The sequence below is a fragment of the Leucoraja erinacea genome, chromosome 7 (assembly GCF_028641065.1).
Source record: "Leucoraja erinacea ecotype New England chromosome 7, Leri_hhj_1, whole genome shotgun sequence".
In the NCBI taxonomy this organism is placed as follows: Eukaryota; Metazoa; Chordata; class Chondrichthyes; order Rajiformes; family Rajidae; genus Leucoraja; species Leucoraja erinaceus.
Window position 1 is genome coordinate 32642277 of NC_073383.1, and position 12584 is coordinate 32654860.

General features: G+C 41.4%; 1 protein-coding gene across 3 annotated transcripts in view; it reads left to right on the forward strand.

Moving 5' to 3' along the window:
- Positions 1 to 12584, forward strand: part of LOC129698842 (sodium channel protein type 2 subunit alpha-like) — a 127145-nt gene that overhangs the window by 39396 nt on the left and 75165 nt on the right. For all 3 annotated transcript variants that reach the window (XM_055638162.1, XM_055638161.1, XM_055638160.1), the window contains 5 exons: positions 1133 to 1196; positions 3494 to 3635; positions 7354 to 7560; positions 9647 to 9925; positions 10744 to 11091. In XM_055638162.1, the coding sequence (XP_055494137.1) occupies positions 1133 to 1196; positions 3494 to 3635; positions 7354 to 7560; positions 9647 to 9925; positions 10744 to 11091 (1040 nt within the window). The remainder of the gene's footprint in view (positions 1 to 1132; positions 1197 to 3493; positions 3636 to 7353; positions 7561 to 9646; positions 9926 to 10743; positions 11092 to 12584) is intronic.

A 12584-nucleotide genomic window follows, 5' to 3' on the forward strand; every position in this document is an offset into this window, starting at 1 on the left:
GTTTCTTAATGTTTCTTAAACATTGCGATAGTACCTGCTTCAACTACCTCATCCGGCAATGCGTTCCACTTACCCACCACCCTTTGTATAAAAAAGTTACCACCCAGGTTTCCATTAACTCTTTCCACCCTCACCTTAAACCTATGTCCTCTGGTTATTGATTTCCCCTTCTCTGGGTAAGAGACTCTGTGTGTTTACCCCCTCTATTTCTCTCACGATAGAGTCCTAGCCTGCTCAACCTTTTCCTATAGCTCAGGCCCTTGAGTCCTGGCAACATCCTTGTAAATCTTCTCTGCACCATTTCCAGCTTGACAACATCTTTCCTATAACATGGTGCCCAAAACTGAACACAATACTCTAAATGTGGCCTTGTCTATGTTTCAGCTGCTCCATCACTTTAATTTTCCTTTTTTTTTTTAACTGAGCAAAACTTAAAATTGAGATATTGGTATTGACCAACATGCGTATCTCATTTATGTTGGTGCCAAGGATTAATTTACCCTGCTTTGGTTAACATCAAACTTTTCTATCCATTTCTTAGCTACAGGTCCTCTGCTGATTTTCTGGCAAATGGTTGTCTGGCACCTCCTTTTAATCCGGTTACAAGGGTGCACTTGAAATCCTTCACTGAAGCCCCCCCCAAAAAAATATAGCGCCAAGGCCGATCTTGATCTCATTGGGACTTCCGTGGATGGTCAGTGGGCCGAATTTGCCCCCTGCGGTTGAGGCTCTGGAATTCCGGCCCTGCCGGAGCCGGCAGATCTGTTCGCATAGCCGACTTCCGAGGCTGAATTTCCGGGCTGGTAATTCCCCCCCCCCCCCCCCCCGCCACTTCCACAACGAGGCGGTGACCTCTGTTGGTCCGGCAAACCGGATGGTACGGCAAGGCTCTGGAACCAGGAGTGCCAGAAAATCGATGGTGGGCCTGTAGTACTGTGGAGCAAAATAGTAAATGTTTAACCAAGGCTCATGCATCGCAAAAAATAAATCTGGAAATAGATTGTGATTGTTCATTGACAGAAAATATATACCTTACATATATATATATATATATATATATATATATATGCATATCTAGGAAAGTGCATATCTAGGAAAAAAGCAAGTAACATTTTTACCATTCATATAACAGATAATTATTATACCTTGAATGGATCCAAAGATGCATTGCTTTGTGGCAATGGCTCAGATGCCGGGTGAGTTTTCCTTTTAATTTTGCTTTGGTCTGAAAATGTATAAAAGTAATGGTTAAATATTCCAATTGTGAAAATTTGATGCGCAATATAGTACACGTGGCAGATATAATACTACGTAGATACAATCAAGTCAAACTCAAGTACAATAGGGGGTGTGCACGTAAGGTCACTGGGTCATAGGGCTTGAGGCACGGAGCCGCTCAATCCATCTGGAGGACAAACGTAACTTCCGGTAAATGTTATTAATGCAAGAAACGCGTACTTTCCTACCTGTTAAAAACCGCCAAAATGTTGAATTTTTGCGCTGTAAAAACTTGTGGAAGTCGAGGTAAGTGTGTGAGACATGTACCCAACTTCAGAATTCCAAAAGTGAAGCGAAATGAAGGTAAAGAGAAGCAGAACTGAAGGGACAACAGCAGCTAAAGTGCTTGGCGAACATTGGCCGTGCAGATATCGTAATTGAAAATATTGGGAATTATCGCGTTTTCTCATTGCATTTCATCAAGTAAGGCATTATTTGTGTTTTTTCTTGATTCCTTTGGTATCTAAAAAGTTTCAGAAGTGATATATCTGGTTGTAAATTTTGCTTCAGAGGCGTTTTCTTTTTGTATGTAAAAACCCACTTGAGAACCATGGGCGATTTTAAAGTTTTACAGCCAGATTTATCACTTCTGAAACTTTTTAGATGCCAAAGGAATCAAGAAAAAACACAAATAATGCCTTACTGTTGATGAAATGCAGTGAGCAAACGGCCAATGTTCGCCAAGCACTCTGGTTGTTGTTGTCCTTCGGCTCTCGCTTCTATCTACCGTCATTTCTCCTCACTTTTGGAATTCTGAAGTAGGCTAAATGTCTCTCACGCTTATCCTGATTTCCATAATTATTTACAGCGCTAATATTGACAATTTTGGCGGGTTTTAACGGGCCCGCTATGCTGGAAACAATGGTAAGTGCCTACCTGCAGTTCATCGCGTGTACTCCATTTGGCGTAGCGTAGCAACAGTACGGGTCATGGGTCGTGACCCAATTGCCGTGAAACCTCCCTGTAGGTAGAGCAAAGGAGAAGACACAGAGTGCAGACTATCGCAACATTTCAGCACATTAGATGGCCTTAAAAGAAGATAGGAAACTATTGACAGCATGTCACCTGAGACAACTGGGTCAGAGTGATTTAAAGTTACATTGCTTTAGAATTTACGAGAGTTATGTTAACCTTTAAGACCAACAGACCATAAGACATGGGAACAGAATTAGACCATTCGGCTCATTGTCTGCTCGCCATTCCATCATGGCTGATCTATTTTTCACTCGCAACTCCATTCTCCTGCCTTCCCCCTGTAACCTTTGTCAGCCTCAGTAACCAAGAATGTATCAATCTCCGTTTTTAAAATGCTCAATGACTTGGCCTCCACTGATGAATTCCACAGATTCACCACGCCATGGCAAAATAAATCCCTTCTCATCTCTATGTTAAAGGTACATCCATTTATTCTGAGGCTGTGCCTTCTGGTCTGAGACTCTCTCACCATCCTTGTTTAGGTTTCAGTGTATCACTCTCATGTGCACTGAGGTACAGTGAAAAGCTTTGTTCTGCATACTATCTAAACAGATCAGATAATATAATACATAGTTATAATCAAGTCAAATTCAAGTACAATAGGTAGAGCAAAGGGGAAGATACAGAGTGCAGAATATTGTTCTCAGCATTGTAGTGTATCAGTTCCATAGACAAAGTCCAATGTCCACAATGGGGTAGAGGTGAATTGGACGGTACCCTAGCTAATGGAATGACCATTCAGAAACCTTGTGTATGAGCGAGAGGAGTCTGTTCATCTGCTATTCACTGATCTTGAAGAACAAATACGTTATTGGGGCATATAAACTTGAACTAGTTTTATTGATAAAAAACATCCACAGAGGCAGCACAGTGGTGCAGCTGTAGAGTTGCTACTTCACTGCGCCAGAGACCCGAGTTCGATCTTGACCACGTGTGCTGCCTGTACCGAGTTAGTACGTTCTCCCAGTGACTGTGTGTGTGTGCTCCCACGTTCCAAAGACGTACAGGTTTGTCCCTAGCGTGTTAGGATAGTACTAGTGTACGGGGTGATCGCTGGTCGGCGTTGACTTGGTGGGTTGAAGGGTCTCTTTCCACACCCTCTCTAAAATGACAGACAAACCAGTTAAGCGGGAACACCATTGTGAATTGGAGAGAATCATCAAACTGAATAGCTTGAATTATGAAAAATGTTAAATACTTTACTTGTGCTTTTTATTCTTTCTTATTTTAATTTCCTCAGTCAATGTCCCGAGGGTTATATATGCATGAAAGCTGGAAGGAACCCTAACTACGATTATACAAGTTTTGACACATTTGGCTGGGCATTCTTATCGTTGTTTCGACTAATGACACAGGACTTTTGGGAAAACCTTTACCAGCAGGTAAGCATCATTTGTCTCGTAACAGACTAATGAAATGTAAGTGCTTCAAAATGTTCCAGTTGTACAGTGTGCAGTACAATTGAGAGACACTTAAGAACAGCATGTAAAATACATTTCGACAGGTGCATGCACAGGAAAGGTATAGAGAAATGTGGGCCAAATGTGGACAGGGCAAGTGTCAAGTGTTTTATTGTCATATGTCCCAAAACAGAGCGATGAAATTCTTATTTGCAGCAGCACAACAGAAATGTAAACATAGTACTCTGTAAAACTCAGAATAAATATCAACAAAAAAAGTTGAGTATGTATATATAAAAAAACAAATAGACAAATACATAGATAAAATGTGTAGGAAGAAACTGCAGATGCTGGTTTAAACGGTACCCGGACGGGGTGGCGAAGGACCCAGGCCAGTGATGTGATGGACGCGGGGTTGGACCAATCGCTGACAAGGTCTCGCACAAATCCCGTCCCTGGATACGTTGTGTCCGTTATTTGGCTTTTCGGTGTTGTGACCGTTCGGTATCTTGGCTTCCGTTTCTTCGTTGCGGCTTCTCGTCCTTCGACACCCTGTCCACACACTGGTTTAAATCGAAGATAGACGCAAAAAACTGGAGTAACTCAGTGACACTAATAGTGGACAGGCGTAAGTGGCATTTTGTTCAGCATGGACAAATTGGGCCGAAGGATCTGCTGTATTACCCTATGACTCTATGAGATTGAAGATGTTGAAATCTTGAGCAGATGTTGGGATCTTGAGTGGGTTGAGCTACTGCCTGAGACCCGAGTTCCACCCTCACTACGGTCTGTACGGCGTTTGCACGTTCTCCCTGTGACCACGTGTAGTTCCTCCGGGTGCTCCAGTTTTCCCCCACACTCCAAAGATGTACAGGTTTGTAGGTTAATTGGCCCTCAGTACATTGCCCCTAGTGTGTAGGACGTGGAATAACATAGAACTGGTGTGAACGGGTGATTGATGGTCGGCATAGGTTCAGTGAGCCGAAGCACTATATCTCTAAACTAAGCTAAACATTCTTTTCAATTTTAAGGTAGCAGACAAGTTATGGAATGAATTAATTAAACTTAATGAATAACTAGCTTTCATACGTAATGCTGTAGCAACCGTATTTTTGACTCACTGAGACATATGTCTCAGCTATGAGTGGAATAATCTTCACTGATAATGACCCAAATACTTACTGTTTTGAAGAGTCTGGGTGGAAAGAAGGGATAGTGAAGATGTTTACAAATTTTATAATTGAATGCTCAATTAACACTGATGAACTAAGTCAGTGTGGAGAAGGTTACTCTTATTGTTCAGGTTGTTTGGATGTAAAATACTCTTTGGTTGAGTACAATTTTGAGAATCAATACTGCACATTTAGATCCCCACATCTAAGTCACAGTCACATAGTCGTACAGCACAGACGGACACAGAATGCTGGAGTAAGTCAACAGCTCAGGCAGCATCTCTGGTGAATATGGATAGGTGATGTTTTGGGTTAGGATCCTTCTTCAGACCATTTGACCTGATACATCACCTGTCCATGTTCTCCAGAGATGTTGCCTAACCCGCTGAGTTACTCCAGCACTTTGTGTCCTTTTGTATGAACCAGCATCTGCAGTTTCTTGTTTCTACATATTCTGGAAACAGGTCCTTCGGCCCAACTAGTCCAAATGAGACTAGCTTGGTCCCCTTTGGGGTAACCTGGACAGCATGGACGAGTTGGGCTGAAGGGCATGTTTTGTGCTATATGTAGGAATGTTACACAATTTTGAGATTTAAAAAAATCAAGCCTGTAATTTATCCCATCAGATAATAAAGCATAAAAAGAACTTTTTGGTACCTAATTCACTTTCATATCTTCAGTATTAAAAACGTTATGGTCATTTTCATACTCGGAAATTAGCCTATTGTTCCCTATTGCTTTTCCATTAACTTAACACAAAAGCTGTGATCAAGGACAGTCAATTGACCTAAAAGCCCATGACTTTCTTAACAATTAAGAGGACTGAATGAAAATTGCAGTTATTATGGATTGAAGCATTCTGAAACAAATATGATACATCTTACTTGGATGACCTGAAATTAAAGTATATATTAGTTAATTACCTAATTAAGTAGCTAATTACAAAATTAACCGTTGTGACAGAAATAGTAATAAACACCCAGACTGCCTTGAAAATTCAAAAATGTGATATTCTCAAGATCAGAACTTTAATATTATTGTAACGATAAAACAAATAGTAAATACCCAGCAAAAAAATCATATTCATCAGTGTCAGCAAATCAATTAAATTAATCTAAATTCAATTACTAGATCTAAACATCTATCCCACTTAAGAAAAGACTAAAAATATTTTTTTAAATAGCCAAAATATCCAAATAACAAGTTGATCCCATTCACGCAAGTATTCACAAAATATAACATGATGTTTAAAACTCACTTTGTCAGAATTTTTATGCCAACGAAGGAATTTAATGTTTAATTCCCATAAATTTTACTCTGTTGGTTTATTACACTGCAGCAGGCAAGGGCCATTTTGCAGAGACATGTGTTCAAAATCCACAAACATCCATTCTCAAGATAATCAATTTTTGCACAATCATGTCATAAGAACATCTAAATTATCTATATTTTGTGTAATTGTCTATCCATGATCAATATTTTCTTACTAAATATCTGACTAAAAACTATGTACTGTGGACGTTTTTAGTCAGATATTTAGTATGAAAATATTCATCATGGATAGACAATAACACAAAATATAGATTATTTAGATGTTCTTATGACATGATTGTGCAAAAAATAATGAATCTGATTATCTTGAGAGTGGATGTTTGTGGATTATGATACAAATATCGGATTGTGGCCGCCGCCATGATTTTACACACAATCACAGTCACAGCCGGCAGGCAGGACACCGCCGATATCGGGGCCTAAATAACATATTTTGCATCGACAGATTAAAATGAAATTACACCAAAAACTAGATAAGTTGTTAAATAAACGCCCGACAGTACATACCTTTTGTTTCGTCCTGAACTTGCGATCCGTGATTTTGAACGCGTTGAAGCTGTCCCAATTTTCACCCAGCGATTCAATAGTTAAGCAACGTTTAAAAAAAGATCGTAAACGGGATGACAGAATGAAATTTCCTCATAAGCTTGTTTTACGAGGAAATCCCTTCTTGACAGCCAATTAAAACATGCATTTGACTAACATCCCTCCACACAGCCTCCCGAGTCGCACGCACAGGCAGTGTGCAGATCAAGAGCGCCACTAATGGCAGGAAATGGTAACAACGTTACTATATGACTCTTTGACTAAAACAAAATCAACTTTTACAGGTGCAAATACACAGTACCAGCAAGTATCTTCAGAAAAAGAGGATTGTGTCTTTATAGTCATAGAGTCCTGCAGCATAGAAACAGGTCCTTCGGCCCAACTTGCCCACACCAACCAACATGCCCCATCTATACCAGGAGATGGACACAAAATGCTGGAGTAACTCAGCGGTCCAGGCAGCATCTCTGGAGGGAAGGAATGGGTGACATTTTGGTCCGAGACCCTTCTTCAGACTATACCAGTCCCACTTGCCTGCGCTTGGCCCATAACCCTCTAAACCATTCCTATTTTGTACATAATTCCTGATTTTTCAGTAAAAGCCATGTAGGACAAAAATTAATGGCGAGTCTAACACTTTGATCCATCAGACCTTGCGGGCCGCTGGAAAAACCTACATGATCTTTTTTGTGTTGGTCATTTTCCTGGGATCGTTTTACTTGGTCAACTTGATCCTGGCTGTGGTGGCCATGGCGTACGATGAACAGAATCAGGCCACGCTCGAGGAGGCAGAACAAAAAGAAGCAGAATTTCAGCGAATGCTTGAACAACTGAGAAGACATCAGGAGGATGCCCAGGTGAAGTTTTTGTGATCTTGTTTTATCACACATTTGTTGATGATGCCCTGTTGCATTAAGATAATGCTTGGAATATTATTCTGCATCCATTACGTGGATGAGACAGATGAGCTTAACTTGGTATCATGTTCGGCACAGATACAGTGGGCTGAAGGGCTTGTTCCTGTGCTGTACTGTCTTACGTTGCATGATTGAATTGCTAACTGTAATCTTTGAAAATATTTAAAGTGGGAGGGGCAAAGTTTAAAGGAGAAGTGCAGAGCAAGTTGTTTTACATGGAGTGGTGGGTGCCTGGAACGCAGTGCCGGGGGGTGGTGTTTGAGGCTGATATGATAGTGGCGTTTAAGAAGGTTTTAGATAGGTACATGGATATGCAGGGAATGGAGGGACATGGATCCCATGCAGGCAGAGGAGATTAGTTTCACCTGGCATGTTTGGTGTGGATATTGTGGGGCTGCAGGGCTTGTTCCTGTACTGTACTGTTCTATGTTCTATAATTGTCTTTCTCTCATATTATAATGGAGAGTCAGGATAGTCAATAGTGTTTTATTGTCATATCTACTGACATTTAGCAATGAAGAGATCAGAGTGCAAAAACACAAAGTGCTGTAGTAACTCAGCAGGTCAGGCAGCGTCATTGGAGAATATTGACAGATAATGTTTCAGATCGGGACCCTTCTTCAGACTGAAAGTTGTGGATGGGAAGGAGGTAAAGAACAGGAGGCGAGAAAAGACCAATAACAATCAGGGCCGGCAACAAATAATCTCAGGCAAGATGTTGCCTGGTAGGTCCATTGTTGCCGAGGGACGGTGCAATCTCAAGAGGAATGATGTGGAGATCTGTGGAACTCGTAAAACGACTAGGGTGGAGGAAGAAGGCAAGGGGGGGGGGAGGATGAGATACAGTTACTAAAAATTAGAGAATTCTGCATTCATACCATTGGGTTGTAAGCTACCCAAGCCAAATATGAGGTGCTGTTTCTCCAATTTGCGTGTTGTCCTTACTCTGGCAATGGAAGAGGTCTTGTATGGAAATGGGATAGGTAACATTTTGGGCTGGGACCCATCTTCAGACTGATTGTAGGGGTGAGGGAGAAAGCTGGAAATAAAGAGGAGGGGGCAGGACAAAGCCTGGCAAGTGATAGGTGGATACAGGTGAGGGGGGGGGAGGAGGTTAATTGGCAGATGAGTGGACAAAGTCTAGACATGAAAAGGAGTCAAAATGCTGTGAGATATGGAGACCAGAGGTGTGAAATGTGAGGTCAGTGGAAGGGGACAAGGAGGATGGTGAGAAGGTAGGTGATAGTGTGAGATATGTGTGCACACCCAGCTGGAACACGGGGAGCAGTGGGGCAAGAATAAAAGTTCAGGTTTATTATTGTCATGCGTACTGAGTTAAGATGAAAAGCTTTGGTTTGCATGATATCCAATCATCAGATATACTATACATACATATAATCAAGTCAAACTCGTGCAATAGGTGAAGCAAAGGGGACGATACCGAATGCAGAATATAGTTCTCAGCATTGTAGCACATCAGTTCCAGAGACAAAGTCCAATGTCCACAATGGGGTACAGGTGAATCGGCCAGTACCCTAGCTTATGGAAGGACCGTTCAGAAGCCTGAGAACATTTCACGCTTTCAAGATTCTGTACCTTCTGCTGGATGGGTGCGGGAAGAAGAAGGAATGACCAGGATGGACAGGTGGACAGCACGGTGGTGCAGCAGTATAGTTTCTGCCTTGCGCGCCAGAGTCCCAGGGTCAATCCTGACTGCGGGTGCTGTCTGTACAGAGTTAGCACGTTCTCCCTGTGACTGCGTGGGCTTTCTCCACGTGCTCTGGTTTCCATAGGCTAATTGGCTTTGGTAAAGTTGTAAATTGTCCCTAGTGTGTGGGATAGTGCTAGTGTATGGGGTGATAGCTTGTCTAAAGTAAAGTCTATGTCTTTGATTATGTTGGCTGCTTTTCCGAGGCATCGTGAAGTGTAGATGGGGTCAATGGTGGGGAGTCTGCTCTGTGTGCTAAGAGGGAAGGATGGTTGTTAGTTTGTTGGAGCATTCAGTGATGTTGTTTCCATTGAACAGGCTGCAGCGGCTCTGGCAGCTGAGGTAGAGGAGGGAAGCGAGAGGGTTGGAATGTGTGAAATGTCATACAGTTCCTCTGAGGCATCGAAGCTCAGTTCAAAGAGCGCCAAGGAGCGGAGAAACAGAAGGAAGAAGCGGAGACAAGGAGGCGAGGAGAAAGATGATGAGAAGATGCACAAATCGGAATCAGAAGACAGCGGCAGAAAGGGAAACGGATTTCGGTTTTCCATTGATCGGAACGGCCTTTCGTATGAAAACAAAAACTCCTCCCCACATCAGGTGAGAAAATAAGTTACACAGAGTGTTTGCCACTATCTATTATTGAGTGATAATTCACCTGGATTTCCAGAGAGAAGGCAACAATGCAAAAAGAAATTGAAATGACAGGTGAATTATCTCAAAACAAAGAACTGCTGATGCTGGTTTATACCAAGGATAGACACAAAGTGCTGAGGTAACTTAGTGGGATAACATTTTCACACAGATCTGGCAGAGGAGGTACTTGAGCAGGTACTATAACAACATTTAAAAGACACGGACACTTACATGGATAGCATAGGCTTACAGGGACATAGGGCAAAAATGCGGGCAGGTGGGACCAGTCTTGGTCAGCATAGGCAAGTTTGGCCGAAGAACCTGTTTTCATGCTGCATCTCTCAACTAAACTTAAGTTGTTTTCAAGAGTCTTTTGATAGGTTTACAAATACAAAGGAGAACTGCTGGAATTATTGGGTCCCATGGCCAAAGGGTCGGAGTGGACCTGATGGGCCGAAGGGCCTGTTTATACGCTATATCTCTGAACTAAACTAAATTAAACTAAACTAAAGGAATCAAATATCAGTGTAAAGTGTTTGTGGCAATGAGTGAAGTGTTAATAAACTAAAACAGAACTGAACTGGAGCACAACTAGAGAACTAGAGCTCAACTAAAACTCAACTAAAGGAATCAAGTATTGGTGTAGTGTGGGTGGTACTGAATGAAGTGTCTCCAAACTAAGCTAAGCTAAGCTAAACTAATCCTAACCTAAGATAAAGGAATCACATTGCTGTTTGAAGCATGGGTGACACTGATTGAAGTGTGTTCTCCTTCTCTTCCAGTCGCTGCTCAGTGTCCGCGGCTCCATCTTCTCTCCCCGACGGAACAGCAGGAGCAGCATCTTCAGCTTCAAGGCCCGGACGAAGGACGTAGGCTCGGAGAACGATTTTGCCGACGACGAGCACAGCACGTTCGAGGACAACGATAGTCGCCGGGGCTCGCTCTTCATCCCCCGCATGCAGGGTGAGCGGCGCAGCAGTAATGTCAGTCAGGGCAGTCGCTGCTCCAGGATCCTGCCTGTCCTTCCCGTCAATGGGAAGAAACACAGCTCGGTGGACTGTAACGGAGTGGTCTCACTGGCCGGTGGACTCTCGACACCAACCTCGCCCATCGGATGCCTACTGCCAGAGGTGATAATAGATAAGCCATCTACTGATGATAATGTAAGAAAGTTTCATATAGTTGGGTTTGAAGGCCGCATCACGCACTATGTGTTGTTACAACTAGGATGCAGTGGGGAAATGCAGAGCTCAGCTAGCTTGCAAATGTTGTGGGGTTTTAAAGAAAGTCAGCGAGCAATGTCAGCAAGTAGATAGACACAAAGTGCTGGAGTAACTCAGTGGGTCAGGCAGCATGTCATGCTTTTCTGCCCACTACTTTCCCATTCAGACCGACTTTTTCCAAACGAGGCATACAAGTACAAGATGTGTCCATTTTTAAGATCTCTCTTAGACTCAGGCATGACAGAGAAATTCACTTCAAGGTGAGCTCTAGCTATGCCAGGTTGGGCATTTGGATTGACAATTTTGCATTTCTTCTTCGGAGGCATCTGAGAAATGTAAAGAAAAAAACCACTGAACAGCATTAAGTAGAAACAAGTTTTTATTTGCAGTTTTAGAAAAATAAGTAGAAATGATTTTGTTCAACAAAATGTCTAACACAAGAAACGCTAAAACAAATAGTAAATACCCAACAAAAAAATTATATTCATCAGTTTCATCAAATCAATTCATTTAAATTCAATTACTAGATCTAAACATCTAACTCATTCTTAAGAAAAGGCTAAAAATATTTTTTTTAATAGCCAAATAACAAACTGATCCCATTCATATAAGAATTCACAATATAACATGATTTTTAAATCTCACTTTGTCATGAATTTCTATGCCAAATCAAAGGAATTTAATGTTTATTTCCCATAAATTTTACTTGGTTTATAACACTGCAGCAGGCAAGAGCCGTTTTACACAGACATGTGTTCAAAATCCACAAACATCCACTCTCAAGATAATCAAAATCATTATTTTTTGCACAATCATGTCATGAACATCTACATTATCTATATTTTGCATAATTGTCTATCCATGATCAATATTTTCATACTAAATATCTGACTAAAAACTATGTACTGTGGAAGTTTTTAGTCAGATATTTGGTATGAAAATATTAATCATCGATAGAAAAGAACACAAAATATAAATATTTTAGATGCTCTTATGACATGATTGTGCAGAAAATCATGAATTTGATTATCTTGAGAGTGGATGTTTGTGGATTATGATACAGAGATCGGATTGTGGCCGCCGCCATGATTTTGCTCACACTCGCATATCGGGGCCTAAATAACATATTTCACATCATCAGATTAAAATGAAATTACACCAAAAACTAGATCAGATGTGAAATAAACGTCAAACAGTACATACATTTTGTTTTGTCCTGAACGTGCGATCCATGCTTTTGATGGCATTGAAGTTGGGCCCGACTTTCATCCAGTGATTCAATAATCAAGCAACGTTTAAAAGAAAAGATCACGAACGGGATGAGAGAATGAAATTTCCCCATAAGCTTGTTGTACAAGGAAATCCCTCCCTGACAACCAATAAAAACCTACATTTTACTA